Source organism: Bos indicus, chromosome 22, assembly GCF_029378745.1.
Source record: "Bos indicus isolate NIAB-ARS_2022 breed Sahiwal x Tharparkar chromosome 22, NIAB-ARS_B.indTharparkar_mat_pri_1.0, whole genome shotgun sequence".
NCBI classification, from domain to species: domain Eukaryota; kingdom Metazoa; phylum Chordata; class Mammalia; order Artiodactyla; family Bovidae; genus Bos; species Bos indicus.
The window spans coordinates 45,858,252-45,880,441 of NC_091781.1; the positions used below are offsets into that span (position 1 = coordinate 45,858,252).

General features: G+C 37.8%; 1 protein-coding gene across 4 annotated transcripts in view; it reads right to left on the bottom strand.

The window, feature by feature from the left end:
• Positions 1 to 22,190, bottom strand: part of CACNA2D3 (calcium voltage-gated channel auxiliary subunit alpha2delta 3) — an 898,858-nt gene that overhangs the window by 32,457 nt on the left and 844,211 nt on the right. For all 4 annotated transcript variants that reach the window (XM_070776473.1, XM_070776472.1, XM_070776475.1 and 1 more), the window contains one exon: positions 18,524 to 18,635. In XM_070776473.1, the coding sequence (XP_070632574.1) occupies positions 18,524 to 18,635 (112 nt within the window). The remainder of the gene's footprint in view (positions 1 to 18,523; positions 18,636 to 22,190) is intronic.

Below are 22,190 nucleotides of genomic sequence, written 5' to 3' on the forward strand. Positions count from 1 at the left end.
CTTTTCTAGCCTGCACAGTTTGAAAATATAGAAAACAAGTCTCTGGTTTTTTTCTCCTCTTTCTTAAAAAACAATTCCATTTTCAGAGCTTCAGAGGCATGCATCTGAATGGAGAAGTGGACATAAGAATAGACGAATAGGCCAGTCAGGAAATGTTTGGAATCAATAGTATTAACATAATTAACTTGAGAGATTTACTCTGGACTGAGATCAGCATTCTGGAACACACAGACCTGCTAGAGAACTGTGTGACTTTATACATCCTGAGACTTTATCCTGTTTTAATCAGCAGTCATTAATCTCAACAATTTTTCATATTGTTTTAATTTTCCTGAACAGTTATATCCAAGCTCACACGTTCAAAATGTGTTTCTGAAGCTCATTTTTCTGTGACTCTCAACAAGCCCATATGATGTCATTTCAAATGTTGCTTATTATTAAGTTGAAATAATTAACTGAACTTAGGACCCTGCTAGAAACTAGCAATATCTTTTGTTAAAACTGAACTTTCAAAAATAATGTGAGGAGATTTATAAATAACTACTAACAAAAGCACTAAATGTATAAACCTATCACTAATGTATTTTCTATTTTTCTTATGTCTTAGGTTAAATTACAAACAGGCTTATCCTATCACCTGAATATGAGAAATAAAAACTCGTACCACTTAGGTTTCTACCCTCAGTTGGTGTCATATCTTCCTGAAGGAAGATTTTCTTGAAAATAATTTCTACCTATTATCTGTTCTTCATAAAAGTTATAGCTTTTGTCCAAAAATAGTCAAGAGAAAAAGGAATCAAAAGAAAAATAAACATTTTTTACTTACACTATGAAACTGATTCTTATCAAGTTTTATTTTAACAAAGAATGGTTCTGAACTATTTTATTGTACTTGTAGGAATTGATATTAGAATAAATTGTTACATAAATACATAGAGTTTTAGGAATAAAGATATTCATGTATGGTGGCATTTCTTATAAAGCAAATATTACAAACAGCCTAAGTGAGGTTGGTTTAAAAAAATAGTAAATTTATATACTGTGTGGCTATTATAAAAATTGTGTTGCAGAAATATGTAAGGGCAAGGAAATATGTCTATGATATTTCAGGTAAAAAAAAAGCTATGTCATCAGTGTTTAAAGCATAATTATGATTCCAAAAGTGTTTAAAACATAATTATGACTTTTTAATGCAATACATAGGATAAATAGTTACTCTTCTTACTATATAAGCTCAATACAAAAGAAGAGACCAACAACATAGGACTAAAAACTTAAGAGAAAAATAGAAGGGGGTGGAATTGATACGTATATATATATATTGGCTGTGCTGCATGGCTTGTGGGATCTTAGTTCCCCAACTAGGGATTGAACCTGGGTCCTCCACAGTGAGAGCATGAAGTCCAAATCTCTGGACTGGCAGGGAATTTTAAACAGAGGTAAGAATATACTTAGAGTGTATACAGAAAGGGAAATATAAATGGCTTTAAGACATATGGAATGTATTCAACATACATCATTAAAAGAAAACCCACAATGATATTCCATTTTTTGGGTATCAGAATGGCAAGGGGTGAAACATTTTGATAAGACACTATGTTGCTAAGAGTATAATAAACATATATTCTCCTAAACTAGTAGAAATACAAATTGGTTTAACATATCCAGAGTGCATTTTTGCAGGATCTATCAAAATTACATAAACTTTGACCCATTGATTCTTCTAATAATGTACCATACATACAAATAAATTACTTATTACCCAAGAATATTCGTTTCTACACTGTCTCAAGTAGCCAACATTTTGGAACAACCTGAAAGTTCAATGAAAGTTATATGAAAACATCCTCCAAATTGGAATCTTGGGTAACCACTAAAAAAAAAAAAAAAAAAAGGCAAACCTATAAAATGACATGATGATAATTTCCAATCTAGCAAGTGAAAAAGGTGAGGTATTGTATGTGTAGTCAACACTGTCATTCCTGTAAGAAATGAATGGCGAAACATCTAAAGTACCTGTGTTTCTCTATTAGGTTGCTGCAAACGTCATTGCGGTTTTGGACTGTGAATTTTAAATCATTACAAGTAGGCGCAAACACTTCTTTATTATGCAAAACAGGAACCATTACAATCCACACATTTTTACCAACAAGAAATACGTTTGTTTATTTCTTTAGTGTAAAAATTCATCCCTCAGGATTTGAAGAACTCTTGGAAAGCATTTCCTGCCTCCTGTGATTGTGGAAGCATTTTCCCTGCAAAAAGTTGTCAAGATGCTTGAATAAGTGGTAGCTGGTTGGCGAGAGGTCAGGTGAATATGGAGGATGAGGCGAAACTTTGTAGACCAGTTCATTCAACTTTTGAAGTGTTGGCTGTGTGACATGTGGTCGGGTGTTGTCATGGAGAAGAATCGGGCCCTTCCTGTTGACCAATGCTCGCTATCGGCACTGCAGTTTTTGGTGTATCTCATTGATTCGCTGAGCATACTTCTCAGATGTAATGGTTTCACCAGGATTCAGAAAGCTATACTGGATCAGACCAGCAGCAGACCACCAAACAGTGACTATGACCATTTTTTGGTGCAAGTTTGGCTATGGTAAGTGCTTTGAAACTTCTTAGTCCAACCACTGAGCTGGTTGTCACAGGTTGTCTTATAAAAACCCACTTTTCATTGCACGTCACAGTCTGACGTGCGTGTGACATTGCACGTCACAATTCTATGCTTCATTGCTGTTGCATTGTTGCTGTTTTTTGAGGCAGGGCTTCCCTCCTGGCTCAGTGGTAAAGAATCCACCTGCCATGCAGTAGCCACAGGAGACGCAGGTTCTATCTCTGGGTGGGGAAGATCCCTTGGAGGAGAGCATGGCAACCCACTCCAGTATTCTTGACTGGAGGCTCTCTTGGACAGAGGAGCCTGGTGGGGCTACAGTCCATAGGATCATAAAGAGTCAGACACAACTGAAGCAATTTAGCACATGCAGCTCACAAGGCACCCACTTAGTCAAGCTTTTTCACCTTTCCAATTAGCTTCAGATGTCAAATGATGCTGAGTTCATCAGCAACTTCTCCTGTAGTTGTAAGAGGGTCAGCTTCGATGATGGCTCTCAATGGGTCATTGTCAACTTCCGACAGACAGCCACGATGTTCCTCATCTTCAGGGCTCTAGTCTCCTTTGCAAAACTTTCTTGAACCACCACTGCACTGTATTAGCAGTTTCTGGGCCAAATCGTTGTTGATGCTGTGAGTTATCTCTGCTGCTTTATGACCCATTTTGAACTTAAATAAGAAAATCACTCGAATTTGCTTTTTGTCTAACATCATTTCCCTGGTTTAAAATAAATATAAACAGCAAGTAGTAAGTCACTAGCCAAAAATAAATAAATAAAGCAAGAAATGTGCATTAAAATGATGTTCAACATAACCACATTTACTTATGAATATACCACAGTATCAAACAGCAAATTCAACAATGCAAAAATCGCAATTACTTTTGCACCAATCTAATATTTGCATATGATAACCCTGGAGGAATACATTAATCTCTGGAAATGACTGTCCCCTAGAAAGACTGCAAAGGGTCACTGGTGGGAGAAGATTTAATTTTCATTGCATGTCCATATGCACTATTTGATTTATTTACCAAGTTTGTGGGGACTTCCCTAGTGGATCTGTGGTAAAGAATCTGCATGTCAATGCAGGAGACATGGGTTAAATCCCTGGGTTGGGAAGATACACTGGAGAAAGAAATGGCAACCCACTCCAGTGTTCTTGCTGGAAAAATCTCATGGACAGAGGAGCCTGGCGGGCCATAGTTCTAGGGGGCTGCAAAAGAGTTAGACACTACTTAGCGACTAAACAACAACCAAGTTTGTGTATGATACTTTGTATCATTATTTATTTCACTTATGTATGTACTTAGTTAATAGTTATTTTTAAATTATCAGATATGGAGAAGAAACACTGATGGAGAGAAAGATTCCTAAAAGGATCATAGGGCTTTGAATCTGGCATCAGCAGCTCCTTCTCCGTGGGACCTTGGCAAAGGACTCTCCTTACTCTGGACCACCTTCTCTTTCCCTAAAGAGAATCACAGAGTTCACTCTTCACTTGTGGGAATCTGAGTTTCTAGTTGTTTTCAAAACACATACTTGTTTTCAAATATCACACAAAATAACAGGTGTCTCAGCTACCAGAATTACACACATCCTCTCCCCTGTCACTCACACTTTACAAGGCTATTCGCTTGGGAAACTGTCTCAAGCAACAATTTTCTGAGCACTGGTTTAAACACAAGGCTAGGTTAAGTACTAGAAATATAAGAGTATAAGACATCCCAGTTATTGAATGCCAACTAAATGCCAGGTGCTGGATGAGGTGTTTTTTATAATTGTATCTTGCGATGTTCACATCAACCCAGTACCCTGTAGGCATTATCAGTATCTTCATTTTTACAAATGAGCAGGTGACAACTAAGAGGGATAACTTACTTGCTGGCAAAGGTCACCCAATTAAGAAGCGATCCCATTGAGAGCTAAAACCCAGTCTGCGTGACACCAGGCCTGAGCTATTTTTCACCATAATTCCAGCCCATGGCACCTGATTTGCTGGGAGAGGAAGACAAACAGATGCTTGATCAGTAATGGGGTAAGTACTGTGAGAGAACCTCCAAGTAGGTTTAATAGAGATTTGCATGAAGGTGGCACTCAGGAAGCATATTGCTCTTTTCCAGTGGGATGTTTGTAGACTTCTTCCCATAGGTCAAGTGAATGGTGAAACTGCCAGTTTTCAAAGCAAACCTTGACCATGAGATGAACTCAGTCTGAAATGCGGCTACACAAGTGACTTGGTACCATGACAGACAGCCACTCAACTGGATGCCACAGGAATCTTCTCTGAGGTTTCAGAGTCAGGGAGACCTTGACTCAACTCACATTTGGTACTCAGTAGCTTTGTAATACCAGTCTGGAGACTTAACTCTTCTGAGCCTCACGTTCCTACTTGGTGAAATGCATATGAAATGAAAAAATGTAAAGAAAAATAATGTGGAAAAATGAACATGAAGCTCCTGTCATAAAGTAGGCATTCAATAAACAGTCATCATATTCTCATATAGGCTTGGATCTATCAAAATAATCCAAGATTGCACAGGCGAGTACTTCAGTAGAAATGGAATCATTGCGAAATGCATAATTTGTTTCCTGAAAGTCAGTGTATCCGTGTTTTGAGAAACATCTGATATAATGCTTATAGCCTGAGAATTTCTCCCACTTCCTTCAGACTTTGATCATTTACACCTCCAATAATTACGGATCATGAGTGATTCTTAGCCTCATCTTGTACCCTCTCCACCCATTTTTCTTTCAAATGCACAAAGATGCCAGGGGATGCTGTGTTTGCTAAGGTTCTTGGGTGACCTCTTCTTAGGCATGAAAACTATATCGAGGTGAATGCCTTTCATCTTATGTCGCCAAGGGGTCTTGTCAAAATCATAAGCAATCCTAAAATGAGGGGAGTGGAGGTCACCTGAGGAAAAAGAGAAAATCCAAGTCCCAAAGAAAAGCTGATAATTAAAAAATGAATTTCCTTCTTGAGTGTACAATATGTCTCTTGAAAAAGTGATTTGTGTCTAGAAGTTTTATGTCTACATTCAATAAGCTGCATTTCAAGCAGCATTTCTTCTTCGATCCTTTGAGCTCCTTTAATACATCAGATGGGTTTTTAATACCCACAGGAATATATAAACTCTTTCCAAGCTAAACAAATGGAGGGCAAGCTGGAGAGTTAATAAACACACATCTATAGGGGTTTGGCAACTTGCTAAGCCACTTCAGGTGCAGCACTGGGAAGCCCAAGGGAGGAACACAGACAGCCCTTTGAGGTAGGGGAGGTGGGCGTCACAGCAGAGACAGCCATCAGGATGGAGACAATGCACCGCAGAAAGGCCGCTTGCAAACGTCAAGTGTGGATACAGCTCTGCACTCCTCCATTCCGCATGCAAATAAACATTCTAAAAATATTCTTTGGCTCTGATGGTCTCCTACCCTCCAGCATGGAAGAGGAAAGCCTCACTGTGCTCTGAGCCCAGACAAACTTACATGTGCTCCCACCCAGCTTTCCCACACATTAAGAAACATACAAATGGGAAATTGTTGTGAGACTAATTCACGTCAGGTAGAGACCTGCCTAGTCATTACAGACATGTGCCCCTCTCATTTTGCATCATGGACTCTTGAGGGAAAACAGTAATTTACAACATTTCCTGTACTAAAACCTCTCCAAACATGGCTTATCAAAGGGCAAGTAAAGATAGTAACATCTACACAACAATGACCGTTCTATCTGGAACCTCAAAAGTTGTAATCATTGTTGCTTTTGGAAATAGGGCACTTTTCCCTCTTTAAGTATTTAAGAAAGAGAATCAGAAGTCCTGTCTCCAGTAAAGTGATTTACTGAACTGAGACTCAGAAGAATTGGTACAAAAATCAATCAGAGGTTTTAATCCCAATTATTCTAATGTTTTGGGACCACATTTTCATCTTCTGGCAATATTTCAGAAATTCAAAATAAAGCTATCAAGATAAGCATTTATTTCTCCCTCCTCCCTTTAAAATTTTAAAGCCAAGATGTTTTTAGCAACCAAAAACATACAGCACTAACTAAGTTGTTCACTCTAAGAGCTAATATTAAATGATTCAAGCCTAGGTCCATACTGTAATATGAAAAGAAGGTAGCGCTTTATTAAAGGATGAGTGGCAGGTCATCAACATTACATGACACACTGGTGAAAACTTAGACATGATAGAGTCCTATTTTAAGTATTTGGTGATGGAAAGAATCACATCCTTTTAGAATCCAGGAGTTATTCCAATATACCACCTTCTGAGATGCATGGACTTGACACTGTAAAACTCAAAGACAGAGGAACGATTTTGATTTCGCTGATATATGTTCTGCACATTGCCAGCCAACATGGTGAGATCTAAGCGAGTAAATGACACCAAGAGAAAACCTGGAGAAAAATAAAGGGCATTACCCTCAGTCTTCAAAGGAAAGAACTTGACCCTTGGTGTTAATTTCACTGTAGAGTAGGAAAGTTGTCTTGTTTGGAACTGAATTAAAGCCTGCTTAAAAGGGTCGATGATTATTTCATGGGAAATTGAATCACATTTATTTACACATTTAAAACAAGATTGAGTACAGTAGTTTGGCAAGAATCTATAGAGCAGGAGATACAAAAATATTTCAACAAATTAGTGTATGCTTACAAATTAAGTGGTTAAAAACTGTTACATTTTAACGCCTACAAATTATATTATTCATGACACTAATGTACTCCCACTGGCAAAATCTGTATCTAATTTGTGTAATGAAGTATCTGATCACTATTGAATATGTGTAGTCCCTAATTCAGAATTCCAAATTTTTTATGAGCCGAGAGCTCAAGTAGATCCAAGAAGTGGCAAAATTCCAAGATCTACTTTATCTAGGACTGTCTCGTTGGAGCAAAAAAAAACCTCACCAACGACTTTTCCTGATTGAAACTATTAGTTTTACCTTCCAGGCTAAGAAATCTGGAAGAGGGGGCTGACTGGAGTTCTGTGGTTTTCCTACAATGCTGTCAACACAGATGGGTGTGCTATAAAAATATCTCCCATTTATGAAGCATTTACTCTGGGCTGGGCACTGTGATAAATATGGGGGCTACAATTTTTTCTTTTTTTATCCCACATACAGGTCCTGTGAGGCAGGTATCATAGCCCTTTCAGAGATGAGTGGACTGAAACCTACAATACGTATTGGTTAAAATCTTTGCATGCTTAAGTGCTGCAGCCCAGATGATATCCCAGTCCCAGAATCTATTCTCTCAGTCTTTACTCCAGGAAGACACCATGCCCCCCTTGTGCAGTGGGTGCATTTTACAGGTTGTTTCCAGAAGACCCACTTGGTAACAACACCTGCAGGGCATTGGCCGAGAACAGTCTGAAGAATTTGCGGTAAATCGCCCACCCAGCCTAAGACCTCAACAGGAAATTGGATTCGTTTGTAGGAAAATGGAATCCCTGAACTATGGTTCTCTGAACTGTAGCCCACGAAACATGTCAACACAGCTTCGAGACCAATTACTTTCTTTCAGTTTAGCGGACAAATGAAAGGCGCATGGGGAGATGTGATGAGAGAAGAAAAGTGTAGCCACAGCTTTTGGGGCTTCCAGGAAGATGAGCAAAACTTGTGTGCAGATCCGAAAGTGAAACTGATGGCAACATAATTCTTATGAAAAGCAGTGAGTAATATTACCGCATAAAAAGGACAGACACACACAGAGACACACAAAACAACAATATAAAAATCTAATTTGCCTTAGAAAGTAATATCTTGCCAGCACTGAAATGTGACAAGGGTTTTAAAGCTCTGGCATTAAATATGTGACACATGTTTAATTTCATCCTGATTAATTATTTTTTAAATTGTTAAAATATTTAACTCAGCAATTGATTCCCATTCCAAGGGAACCTTTGTGGATCCCTTTCTCATCAAAGGATGAGGGGGTATCAAGAAAAACAGCAATGTACTGGAAAATAGTTAAAACATCACATTCTTTTCGATATTCAATTTTGTTAAGCTTGTTGACAGTCACAAATGCCCAGAAAATATGGGTTGAGTTGTTTTAGATTGCTGTTTGAATAACAGATTAATTTAATAATCAGTGGGATATTGAATGACGAAAATTATTGGTTAAAGTAGCCAAACCACCAACCCTAATGACATTCTTATGTAAATTCTTATTTTCTTTTAGGCTCCTGCATTCTTAATAAACCCTATATTTTTGAAAATCCTTTTTTAAACATCACATACTGCCCCTCTGTTAAAATATATCTGTCTATGCTATAGACAGATAAATGTCCACTTTTGGAGTTGCCAATGTGATGGTTTCTATTTAGAGCAACTGAGTCACCTCTTGATGGTTTTTCCATATAAAACCAACAAGGGCTTCTGGAAACAGGACACAGAGACTGAGCTGGGAGCAGCCAGTCTTCAAAGACTGTTGGAGACCAAAAAGACTTTTATAATATGGCTAGAAGCACCTGACATGGTTTCCTGAGTTTTATCAAGATGTGTAGACACCAGGGTTATCTGATGCCTATAGTTAACGACAGCCACCAGCAGACTGCCGCATGAAGCACGATCCCGTGGGAAGCGCGCAGTGCTCTGGTTGCTCTATGGTTTGCCATTGCTTGTGGAGGAAAGTAATCGCTGCCTTGAAAATGGTTTGTAATGGACACAGTTTTGTATGTTCCATTGCGGGAGGCGAGATGTTTTTCTTTGAAAAAGATCTTAGTGCGTAATTTTTGAAATACTGTAATTTTCACCAAACTCAGTTTCCAACTCACTCGTCGCCAAATGCTGTAGAATTGTGTTATTTTTGAATGTCACTGGCGCTGACCTGAAGTTACCTACAAAGCTAGTCAAAAATTAGTAACTATTTTAGAGAACTCGTCCTGCAAAAGCTCATTCTTTCCAAGGCAAAAGTTGAGAAATTTCTACACGCATAGAATGTAAAGCAGATGGGCAAATTCAGCTGCCTGTTTGCCACCAAACCTATTGGCCATTGTACTGAAAAGTCTACCTGCTGTCACAAGGGACCGTCACCAAAAGCCAGATAACAGTGTTTCTGTCATTGACATACTGCATTTCAAGAATACAAAGCTCATACAAAATGCAAAATGCTATCTTCATTCTTTAATAAATACATACATCTTCTAATAAATTCCACTTCATAAAATGGAACAAGGAAAGACAGAGAGAATGAGACACGCAAAAACAAGAAAAAAAGAGTTTAATCCTTCAAAAGCTGTCAGTGAGACTATTCTTTATGAGTCTATTTTGATGTGATAAGAGCATTGTATCAAAAATTTGTAACAAAGCCTCACAAAAATTTTTGGATTAGGAAAAAAAAAAAAACAGTCATGAATTGACTTTTCATTCAACTAGTCACCCCAGCCAACTTGTTAATTTCTAATCCCTAAAAAGAGGAAGAGGAGAATGAAGAGGCGGAAACAGCTGAGGCGGCTCGATGAGAACCAGGCTGTGTGTGTATGTGCTGGGGGGCTACATTCAGAGGTGCAGCACACGGCCTGTCTGAATCAGAAGTTTCTGCTTCAAAGGTTGGTCTAGCGTCACCGTTACTGTCATTTCTCCCATCATCTGAAATCTGACCATTTTTCCTCCCTTCCTTAAAGCTTCTGTGTTAGTCCACACTGGTGTCAGGGTAGCAGCTTAAGTCCTTAAAGGACTAGTGCTCTGTGACAGGGTCAAAGGGGCCACGTGACTTGGGCCTTATTTGCCTCCTCTCGTCTCACCTCTACCTCTGTGTCCCAGCTTCCCTTGTAAACATTTGTTGAACAAACCACAGTTTTTCTTGTCTCCATGAGTCTCTTCCATCTGTCTGGATACTCCTACTTGCTAACTTCTCCACACTTGGCGTTCTTACATTAGATGCTACTTTTATCCAGGAAGCCTCTCTCTCTCTTTTTAATTCTATACTTTCTTCAGGTAGCTCTCTTTTAAAAGAAATATGTATGTCTTTGGCTCCGCTGGGGCCTTGGTCGTGGCACATGGGGTCTCTCTGTTGCAGCGCATGGACCCTTTAGTTATGGCACGTGGGTTTAGTTGTTCTGTGGCATATGGGATCTTACTTCTTTTACCAGGGATCAAACCTGCACCCAATGCACTGCAAGGCAGATTTCTAACCACTGGACCATGGGGGAAGCCCCAGGGAAGCCGCTATTGACCACTCCAAGCCTCCCTTCCATGCTGCTGTGTGAAATTTACTCTCTAATCCTGGCATGAAGCATGGGGGGCTGACACTGCCTAGTTACTTCTTTGTAAACTCCATGAGGAAGTAATCATGTGTGCCTCATTCATTGCTAACTCCCCACAGTGTAGCCCAGTGTCTAGGATATAACACAGAATCAAGAAATGTTCACTGAAGTTCTAAGCTAGTTTTAATTTTTTTCCTAAAGTCCTATTTTTTTCCCCCAGGCAAATTTCTTAGAAACCTCCTTTAAGGTAATTTATGTATCAGCTCTCATATTTTCAAAACTAAATTGTCATTTCACAAATTAAGAGTTTCTTGACAGCAAGATCAAACCAGTCAATCCTACATGAAATCAACCCTGAATATTCACTGGAAGGACTGCTGCTGAAGCTGAAGCTTCAATCCTTTCACCATCTGATGTAAAGAGCTGACTCATTGGAATAGACCCTGATGGTGGGGAAGATTGAAAGCAGGAGGAGAAGGGGAAGACAGAGGATGAGATGGTTGGACGGCATCACCGACTCAATGGACATGAGTTTGACCAAGCTCCAGGAGATGGTGAAGGACAGGGAAGCCTGTGTGCTGCACTCCATGGGGTTACAAAGAGTTGGACATGACTGAGCAACTGAATAATAACAACAAACTAGATATTAGAAACAGGCAAAACCAGTCTATGATGTTAGAAATCTAGAGAGGGGTTATCATATGGTAAGTGGAGGTTGTGCACAGAAAGGGAGAGGTTTAGGACCTCCTGTGAGGCTGGTAATGTTCTTTCACTTCTTAGCCTGAGTGCTGGTTACATACATGTGTCCCCTTTGTGAGAAAACTAATCAGCTGGCAAACTTATGGTTTGTACACTTCTCTGTATTTGTTCTAGTTAATAAAATTTTTAGTTAAAAAGAAAGAAAAGGGACTTCCTTGGTTAGCCAGTGGCTAAGACACCCAATACAGGGTGCCTAGGTTCCATCCCTGGCCGGGAAACTAGATCCCACATGCTGCAACTAAGTCCACATGCCCCAACTATTAATAAAAGATCCCCATGCCACAGTGAATATTGAAGCTCCCGAGTGCTGCAACTAAGAATCCTGCTGCAGTCAAATACATAAAAAAATAATTAATTTAAAAAAGAAAAAGGAAAAGCACAAGTCCCTGTTTCTCTCCTCACTCAGACCCCAGAACCTTTACTGTGTTTTGCCTCCATAGTTTTTGACAGAGCTGCTGGGCAGTAGCCTTGAAATAAAGCTTTGAAAGCAAAATCTTATCTTTTCATTGCTACCAGCAAATTGTACATGACCTTCTCAACTTCCCAACCTCCTGTGAGTTTTCAACCCACACTCCTGCAAGTGTGGAATTTACACTGTGAAACAGACTAGTCATGGGAGGTGTCAATACCTCAGCATCTACTTCATTATCTTATCCGTCCTTGACTTTCCTAAAGCACCCTACACAGATTCCAGGATGTAGCAAGAACACATTTACCTCCCAGTGAACGAAAGGTGGTCTTCTGTTTAGTTTGAAATCTTGATTTTCATCAAGCAGCATTCATCTCCTTGGTTTCTAACTGCAAGTCAACAAGGAAAAATACTGATTGCCCTAGCAGTTGTCCATCTTGGTTCTGTTTGTTTTCTCACTTAGAATGGAAATGAGAAAGTTAACTTACTCCACTGAGTATGATCATCTATCATCTGCTAAGAGATATTGGCCACCTCATGACTGGAGAGAGGATACCGCTCTGCTCAAAAGGTTTCATGAGTATTATAAAACCAAGAGGGTCTCTTGACAGAGCCACAGAGCCATGAATAGTCAACAGTACTTAAGTTATACATGAACTGGTCATCTGAGAGACCTCTTTCTCCAGGGAATTCTATAGAAGTGAACTGATGGTAGACTATGAAAAGGCACATTCACATTTCAACAGAATGGTTTCTGGAGGTTAAACATTGTTTATACTAAGTTGGTATGGTATTATACTTGTGTTAAGTGTGGCCATGGGCTTCTCTGGTAGCTCAGCTGGTAAAGAATCCGCCTGCAATGCAGGAGACTGATTCGATTCCTGGGTTGGGAAGATCTGCTGGAGAAGGGATAGGCTACCCATTTCAGTGTTCTGACCTGGAGAATTCCATGGACTCTATAGACCATGGGGTTGCAAAGGGTCGGACACCACTGAGTGACTTTTACTTTCAGTTAAGTGTGGCCGTATATTGAGTACTTACTCTCTTCCAAGCATTATGTCAATTCACAGCATAAAATTTCCCACTTACATCTTACAAAAAGCCAATGCTATGCTCACTATTATTATCCCCCAAATTACCCAGGAAGAAGCTGAGTGTCAGAGAGTTTCGGTTTTTACTCAAGGTCACACAATTTGCATTTCATGACACTAGGGCTCACACTCTGAACCCTGTGACTCCACAGGCCCTGCACTAACCACTGTGCTTCAGGGCTTTCCTGTGATGGTTCTAAAGTCCTCGGCGGCTACAGTAGACTATAAGATGGTGCACTGGGCAAAGACAGACGCTGTTCTGTTCTAAACACTCAGAGATGCTGGATGAAGTAATAAAACAAAACAAGTGTGTTTAAATGCAAAAGAACTTACAAGAAAAGACACTAAAAGCCCACTTGCACATTTATAGGCTAAGTGTAAAATCCTGGTAATCTGCTGCTGTCCAGGACTCTGAATGGGATAAAGAATATTAGTGTGAGAAAACTTTAAGCCTAAACTACATGCTGCTTAGGAAAAATATTCATTCTAGTTATACAATGCAGGGCCTCCTAAATACAAAAACTTACATAACAATTATTCCCAGGCAGTCAATACCAATAGGACACACAATCGAAGCCCAAGTGTAAGTCTATTATGAGAAGAAACCCAGGTTCTAATCTCTCCCCACAAAAATAATAAATAGCAAAGATCAGTTCACAGTCAAAAATGACAAAACACATGAGAAATGATCAACCAGGAAAGAAAGCAGACACAAGAAACAACAGGATTGGTACCCTCAGAAAGTTAACTATTAAAATAATCTTAAAAGGCCTTTACTATTGTGTGTAGAAACTTGAGATTAAGGCTCTATGTAAAAAAACACAGATTTTAGTAAAAGCAAATAAAACTTCTAGAAACAAACAAAAAACAACCTTATTAAGATTGCAATGGATTCTCTGCACACCTGAAAATAATATAAAATTGTAAATCAACTATACTTGATTTTTTTCAAAAATGCAATACTTAAAAAAAAATCTCAATGGACACTTTAAGCAGCAGACTAGACACAATCAAAAGGAAATTAGTGAACTGTAATATGCTTAAGGAAATTATATAGAATAAAGTACACAAACAGAAATACATTTAAATCTAAATACACTTCAGTGATACATCAGAACATTAAAGAGACACACTTTAAAAACCATCAGAGAGGAATGAAAAGCCAGACTACTTACAAAGATGCAAAACTAAAAGTCATAAGACAATGGAATAGGATTTTTAAAGTATCAATTTAGATAGTATGAAGTTAAACTATCACTGTAGAGTACATATTAAATAAGAATTTAAATAAAGAATGAGATAATTTGTCACTCCCAGATCATTCTTGAAATCAATTTCTAATATACCGTAGAACCAAAAACAATGGTTTTAAAAAAGGCAATGGTAAGTAAACAAAGCAGTAAGCATCTCATTTACTATAGGCAGCAATAATAATAATAATATAGTTGGTAGGTTAAGAACACAGTAGAACTAAAATGTTAGAAAATACTACATGAAAGAGATGAGATATAATCCAAGTCAAAGGTCCTAAGGCCTTGTTTGCTCTGGAGGAACAGATCTTCCTGGAAGGAAGAGATCCTGACCAACTGAAACAGAATGTATACTTTACTGGAATACACTAGTATACTAATAAGGGAAACAAGGGAATGGAGAAAACAGAATGAATATAATAGGCGGCAAAAAAGAAAGAAAAAAGAAAAGAAAAAAACATGGGGAAGAAAAAACATAAAATGATAATAGAAATGCATCCAAACTTGCTGGTAAGCACAATAAATTTTAAGATTAAATCTGTCAATAATAGAGATAATAAGATTTTAAATCCAGCTACATTCTATTTATAATTGTAATGCATAATGACAGAAAAGTCGAAAATGTATGTGTGTGGGGTAAATGTACCTAGGAAATATTATCTAAAGAAGAAGTCCTAATCCTATGCTATTAGCAAACAAAAGAGGCATTAAAGCATAAAGCACTTCCATATAAAGAGAGTTATTACACAAAAGATAAAAGGAATGGTTCATTAGGAAGCTATACCACTCTTGAACAGAAATGTCCATGGTAACATAGCTTCACAATATAGAAAGCAAAACAAAGTGAATGACATGAAAAAATGGAAAAATACATAAGCCTGGTGAGAGCTTGACATCTAAAATAGACCAAGAAAAGAAGTTTGAAACACAATAAACACACCTGATCCAATGGATACATATTAATCTCTACACTCAGCTTTTAGAGAATAAAACTTGCTTTTAAAACCACAGAGACAAATACTAGAATACAAAGCAAATCTCCACACATATTAAAACACATTTGTTATATAGACAACACTGTCATTTAGTTAGATATCAATAATAAAATAAAAGATAGCCTCAAAACCCATAGATTAGGAAATCTTAAAACACTATTTAAAAATTTACAGATCAAAAAAAAAAAAGTGAAAGTTAGAAAACTTAGAGCTGAATAACAATGAAACTATATTAAATTTACAAAGATAAGCTGGAATGTAGAGAGAAATCATATATATATATATATGTATGTTTACATACAAATGAAGCTGAAAAAGTTAAGTATCAAACTCAAAATGGTAGAAGAATTAAAAAAAAAAAAGAGTAAGTCCCCAAAACATAGAAGATAATGATACACTGAAGAAGCAAAATAAATGAAACAGAAAGTCAGAGAAACAGAGAGAATGAAGCGAACTCAATGATGATTCTTTGGAAAGAAAAACAAAATAGACATATCTGTGCCAGTGTGGAGAGGGAGAGAGAGAGGAGAGGAGGAAACACAGGAGGGACCGAGGGAAGGAGACAGGGGAATGAGAGTGATTTAAAAGGGGAAAATCACAAATAAGGTAACATGTGTAATAAAAAGATACTATTTATAAATGCATGCAATAAACTTTAAGAGTAAGATGCAATAGGTGATTTTCTGAGAAATATAATCACCAAAATCATCTAAAAAACAAATGGAAATTCCAGAGAGATATCATGCAACCATTAAAGAAACTAATGAGTGAAAATGTACTCACACAAAAACAAACAAATAAGCAAAAACCCATCAATCACTGATAGTTTTATAGGTTTTACTAAATCTACAACAGGCAGATAATTTAATCTTACACAAAATGTTACAGATATTAGAGGAAGAGGATAGACTCTTCAAGTAAATTTGTGACAATAAAATGACCCTGATAGCAAAGTCAAATGAAAGGAAGGAAAAGTACAGGCCACGCTCCTTTATGAACACAGACGCAAAGGTTCACAGCACAGTATGAGCAAATGAATCTAGTGATATGAATTTTGTCCTCTGTTTTTTGTAATCAAACAATGAAAGTCAATCCTGCAAAAGCAAGTATGTTTCATATTACATAACCCACTACTATTAAAGACATTTATAACATATATGATATAGCTCATGATTTAAATTTTTAAAAAATTATATTGGTGAAACACATATTAAAAATTAAAATTATTTTAGTGATGATGCAAAAAATTTATTTTCATACATTTTATCATCCACTCAAGTTTCATACAGTAACAACCAGAGCAACAAGTACACTCGAAGAGGTTTTCTTTAACCTAATAAACGGTTACCAAAAACTCATAGCAATTTAGAAGATGGATAATAATTAAGGTTGCACAACACTGGGAATGTGCTTGATGCCCTTGAATTATATACTCAAAATAGTTACAATGGTAAATTTTATATTATTTATATTTTCCTACAATTTAAAAGCCCTATAGCAAACATCATACTTAACATGGAATTATCAGAAGTGATTCTTTTAATTAGAAACAATACACAGTTTCCTACTCTCATGGCTTCTATTCAACAAATGAATCGGAAGTCCAGCACAATAAAACAATAATTAAGTGTGGAGATTAGAAAGGAAAAATTTTACAAATGATATTAATATGTATGAGAAAAAGTCCAAAAGAACCCATACACAAACTATTAGATCTAAAAGAGCAGTTAGCAGCTGGGTACAGGATATATAATGTTCAGAAATCAGTGAGATTCTCATATGTTAGCAATTACCAATCAGATAATATCGTATTAAATATATGCCATTTCTGAAAGCAAAATCTCATAAGCTGTTTAGGTATAATTCTAACATAACATTACAAAACTGTATTGAGAAGCATGTAAATAAATAGAGATATTTAGCTTATAAGTGGGAAGGTCTAATATCATAAAAATAGCAGTTATCTACAAATTAATTTATAACTTATAGTAATTGTAATCAAAACCCTAGCATAATTCATCAAAATTAATTAGCTGGCTCTAAAATTAATATAGAAGAGTAAAGAGGCAAAAACAGTTAGGCTGACTTAAAAGAAGAGTAAGAGAAACAGATTTTTTTCCTCCTGGCTATCAAATCACATTACAAAGCTATAATAATTAAACAGATATGGTGTTGACACAAAAACCATAAAACCTAAAAGCAGAGCTGCACATAGATGGGAACCCAGCCTATAACACAGGTGTCATAATAAAGCTATTGGAAAATAAAAAAATACCAAGTAAAAAGTGCTGGTTAACAGGCCAACTATATGGAAAAGGATGAAATTAGACCTCTAAATCATGAAACTCACACAAATAAATTCCAGAGGCATTAAAGTTCTAAGTGTGAAAGGCAACTTTTTAATGTGTTCAGAATAAAAATATATGAGAATATATGTATTACATTAGGGTAGAGACTAGTTTCTGAAACAAGGCACAAAATGCACAAATCAAAGAAAAAAATAATAAATTTGACCACATGAAAATAAAAGCAAGAGAAAACTTACATGCATCTAAAGATGCCTATAAAAAGTGAAAAGACAGACCAAGGAATAAGAAGACACATACAAAGCACAGAACTGCAAAGAAATCATATCTGGAACACAAAAAGAATGTCCAAGTCAGTAAGAATAGACCCACCGCCCAAGAGAGAACTGCTAACAGGAAAGAAGAAGCCAGAGACTCCAAATGATCAATAAAACCAGTGAAAGAGGTCTAACTTCATTAATAATCAGGGACACTCATATTAAGCCACCAAGAAATAATTCCAAATATGTCAGATTTGGGTGAATCCTGAAGGCTTGGAGCCTTCAACAAAAACATCTGAGAAATTTCCCCCAATTGGTGAAATAAATTGCCAACTGTTAATTGGGATAAAAAACCAATTAGGACTTCTTCCAACCATCTACAAACTGGGCTAAAAATCTCTTATATTCTAGGACATATTTTCATACATTTGAATGCATCCCAAACTCTAAACGATCCCTCTAACAAAGCCAAGTGGTGCTCCTTCCAAGCTGATGAAAACAGTTCCTCACACAAGAGGGCAGCCATGTTTCCAGCTCTCATCGTAATCCTGGGCATGGCAGCCGCACTGGCCCATCTGGGAAAGGTCTCTACCAGACAGAAAGAGGCGGGGGGATAGGGGGAGGGGTGCTTACTTGGAGCAGTCTTCACAAGCAATGTTCCCTGAGGTTTCCTTGATGGTGCGCTCAGAGACGAACGCTGGATATTCAGTGTCACAAGGCTCCAGGGTCTGTTTCAATTTCTGGGCTGTAGGGATAAGGGGAAAAAAAAAAAAAAAGATAAAGAATACAAGGCACTGGCTTTGTTGTGACTGGCAGCCCACAGTAACTCAGAACACAGTTCCGCTCCTGCTGCTCTGTGATTTTTCTAGGCACAGCATAATGCATTATTTTCTAATTAGTCAAGTGATTTCATCTGCCAAGCAACTCTATAAGCTATAATTCCTCAAGCAGTTCTGTTGGCGTGATCAACTATCATTTATGCATCTCAAGAATTCTACTTTCTGGTACAACATCACTCACTGGGTCTCTGGCCTCAGACTTACGTGACCTTAGCAACAAAAACACACACACACGTATACATCCGAATAAATGTATAAAATATAAGCTACACTGTATTATTTAGGGTGAGATAAAGGTCATAATACAATTACACGGTTTTATTACAGAAACAAAATTGAAATACGGAATAGTAAAATACGTAATGTCTATGAAACACAGCCATGAACCTAATCCTACTATTGTGAAGTTCCTTGTGTGTAAAGATAGTACTAAATAACCCTGGTACATGGGTAAATACATAGTAGGTACTTGGTAAGGACTTGGTGGTCTACTAAATAATTTAAACAAGTTATGTCCAGTAGGCAAATTTCAAAACCTAATATTTTAAATTTTTAAATTGGGCATGATATAGTTCTTCTATTAGAGGTTGATTTGAGAACTCATTTAAACAATATATGCTGAGTACTTAGTGCAATACTTTTGTTTAAAAGACAAAAATAAAGCCAGTATTCTCATGAAGCCATTAGTGATGATGACAATGATGATAGATATCATTAGCATAGTAGTTAAAGGTAAAGTCAGAGGAGTTCGGAGTGCAAATTCCTGCTTCACTACTTTTAGCTAATCCTCAGTATTCTCACCTGTAAAATGGAGACGCTAGCAGTACAGGTACTCTTCACAAGAGGTTTACTCATGAACATTTTTCCAGTAGAACATTTACTTATAGATTCCCAAAACTCAAACTTCCTATGAAGTTAACGTGGATTCCCAGAACGCAAACTTCCTATGATGTTAATGTGGATATAAACGTATATTTGTAACAATCTCTCCAGGTATATTCCAAATGCAACTGGTTTGGATGTCAGAACCAGCATTAGATGTTTCATAGAATGTCCATCTGGGAGGCTGCCAGCGCTAACAGGCATCACAGAGTTACTGAGTGCAAAACAACTGTTTGGTAACAACCAGGTAATTGTTGGGTGATCAGAAAGCTGTGTTTTAAGTGTTTATATCCTTACGTGATTCTTTTATATACAGGCCTTTTTAGTGAGCTTTAATTATTCTGAGGAAATTGATTGGGGGTTTGGAGTTGAAGCATAATACATTGTAGTTTTTCTTATTTAAAACAAAAGGAAGTAGACTCAATCAGCTTTTTGTGCCAATCGTGATTTTAGGAACTGGTCACTGACATTAAGTGGTGATTCACATACTAACTCCCAGGGCTGTTCTGAGGAATGAATAGACTGATGCATGCATAACTCTGAACAGAGTGAACACAAGCGTCTTTTCACATACATTTTTGCCCCTCTCTCCCCGCCTTCATGTTACTACCTACATACCGTCTTCCTGTTACTCTACATGCTAACTGCAGAGTAGCTAACAGCACGAATTCTGGGTGTTGTGAATTCTGCTGCTGCCGTGTGACACTAAGTGGGTTTTTAACTTCTCCACACTGTAATGTTTTCTGCAAAATGGGAAGAACAGAACCAAGTCCAAAGGGTCGTTTGGGGATCAAACAACTTCATCTATTGAAAGTGGCTGGTACACTGCCAGCGCTACTTAAGTGTACGCGCTTACAGCCACCACCACTTCTTCTGGGAATGCTATTTCACTGAATCCTGACTGTCAGCCTTACTGGGCCACCACTGTCTGGCTGGATGCCTCCCTGACCCTGACAGCAGGGAGGGTACCATGCCGGTAGCCATTGCACCTGCAAAGGGCCAAGTTCCAGACACCGCCCATCCCCTGAGCCTGCAGTACTAGCTCTCAGGAAGTGTCCTCACATGCTTGCTGAGCAAATAAGCAATTCTTTTGAATGGTGTTTTTCAGGCAAATAAAACAGACAAAGGAAATGGCAGATTCTCTGCCCCTAACGGCAAATGGCCTGCCTTGAGTGGAAGGCAAGGGGATTTCAGGTGGCGCACATGCATCAGTAACAACACAGAGGTGGTTGGTTGGAACATCATTCTCTTCCCATTTCTTTATCAATGTCCTTGATTCTTGTCAGGAAGATGACTTTGTTTGATGCTAGGCAGTTTTTACCTTTTTTTTTTTTCTTTCTTTCATTTGTTCTTTTTCTCCTTTATTCTAGGGAGGCCAAACATGAAGCTCAGAGGAGCTAACTATAATACAGTTTATTTTCAGGGTTATTATTTTTACAATTGATTATACAGCAAACCGGAGAAGGCAATGGCACCCCACTCCAGTACTGTTGCCTGGAAAATCCCATGGACGGAGGAGCCTGGAAGGCTGCAGTCCATGGGGTCACTGAGGGTCGGACATGACTGAGAGACTTCCCTTTCACTTTTCATTTTCATGCATTGGAGAAGGAAATGGCAACCCACTCCAGTGTTCTTGCCTGGAGAATCCCAGGGACGGGGGAGCCTTGGTGGGCTGCCGTCTATGGGGTCGCACAGAGTCGGACACGACTGAGGTGACTTAGCAGCAGCATACAGCAAACAGGACTAACTTTTAATTTGGGAAGCTGCATTTTAATATTTAATTTTCAAAAAGTCAGCTTACTGAAGTAAAGATTAAATAAAAGCACAGATTATAAATTAATACAGTGCAAGCATGCAGATGGCATATAACGATGGTAACAGCTAAATTTATTAAGAAATTACTATATGCCAGATGTCATTCCACTTTATACATTTTTATCTAGTACTACATTACAAAATTTAAACAAATCAGACTATGAGATAGGAGAAAATGTTCATTCTGTTTTGTAAATTAGTGAATGGAGGAGAGGATGAAGTGAACTGCCTAAATTCATCCAGTGAGTATGTGGCAGGGCCAAAATTTGAACTTGGACTATCTGGTTCCCACACATATATATTTAACTACTGTATGAAGTTTGGCCAATGAGAGAAAGGAAGAAAGATCTCTGGGGGGCAGGCTGAGATAGGCAGCACACGTGATTTAAATAACCCTAATAACTGCACCATCTCTAATTGTCTGGGCCCAGTTACAATGGAAAGAGTCCAAATGTCTCAGTGGAGAGACTCATTTGGCTCTGATCCTTTCTGGAGATAAATTCTTACTCCTTTCATAACTCTAGGTCACCCATACTGATGTGGTAATAAGCCCTTGAGTTTATTTGAAGTAAGACTATAGATTGGCTGGAAGTTGCTTGGTGCTTTTGGGAAACACATGAATTATCATATAAAACCATGGCCACATTTAATCTAAATAGTATGGTTTATTATGAAGATGTTTGTTTGTCTGGAGTGCTACAGGAAAACATCACATATATTTGCCAGTTTTTACTGTTTATTTATGGAATTTCAAACCAATAACT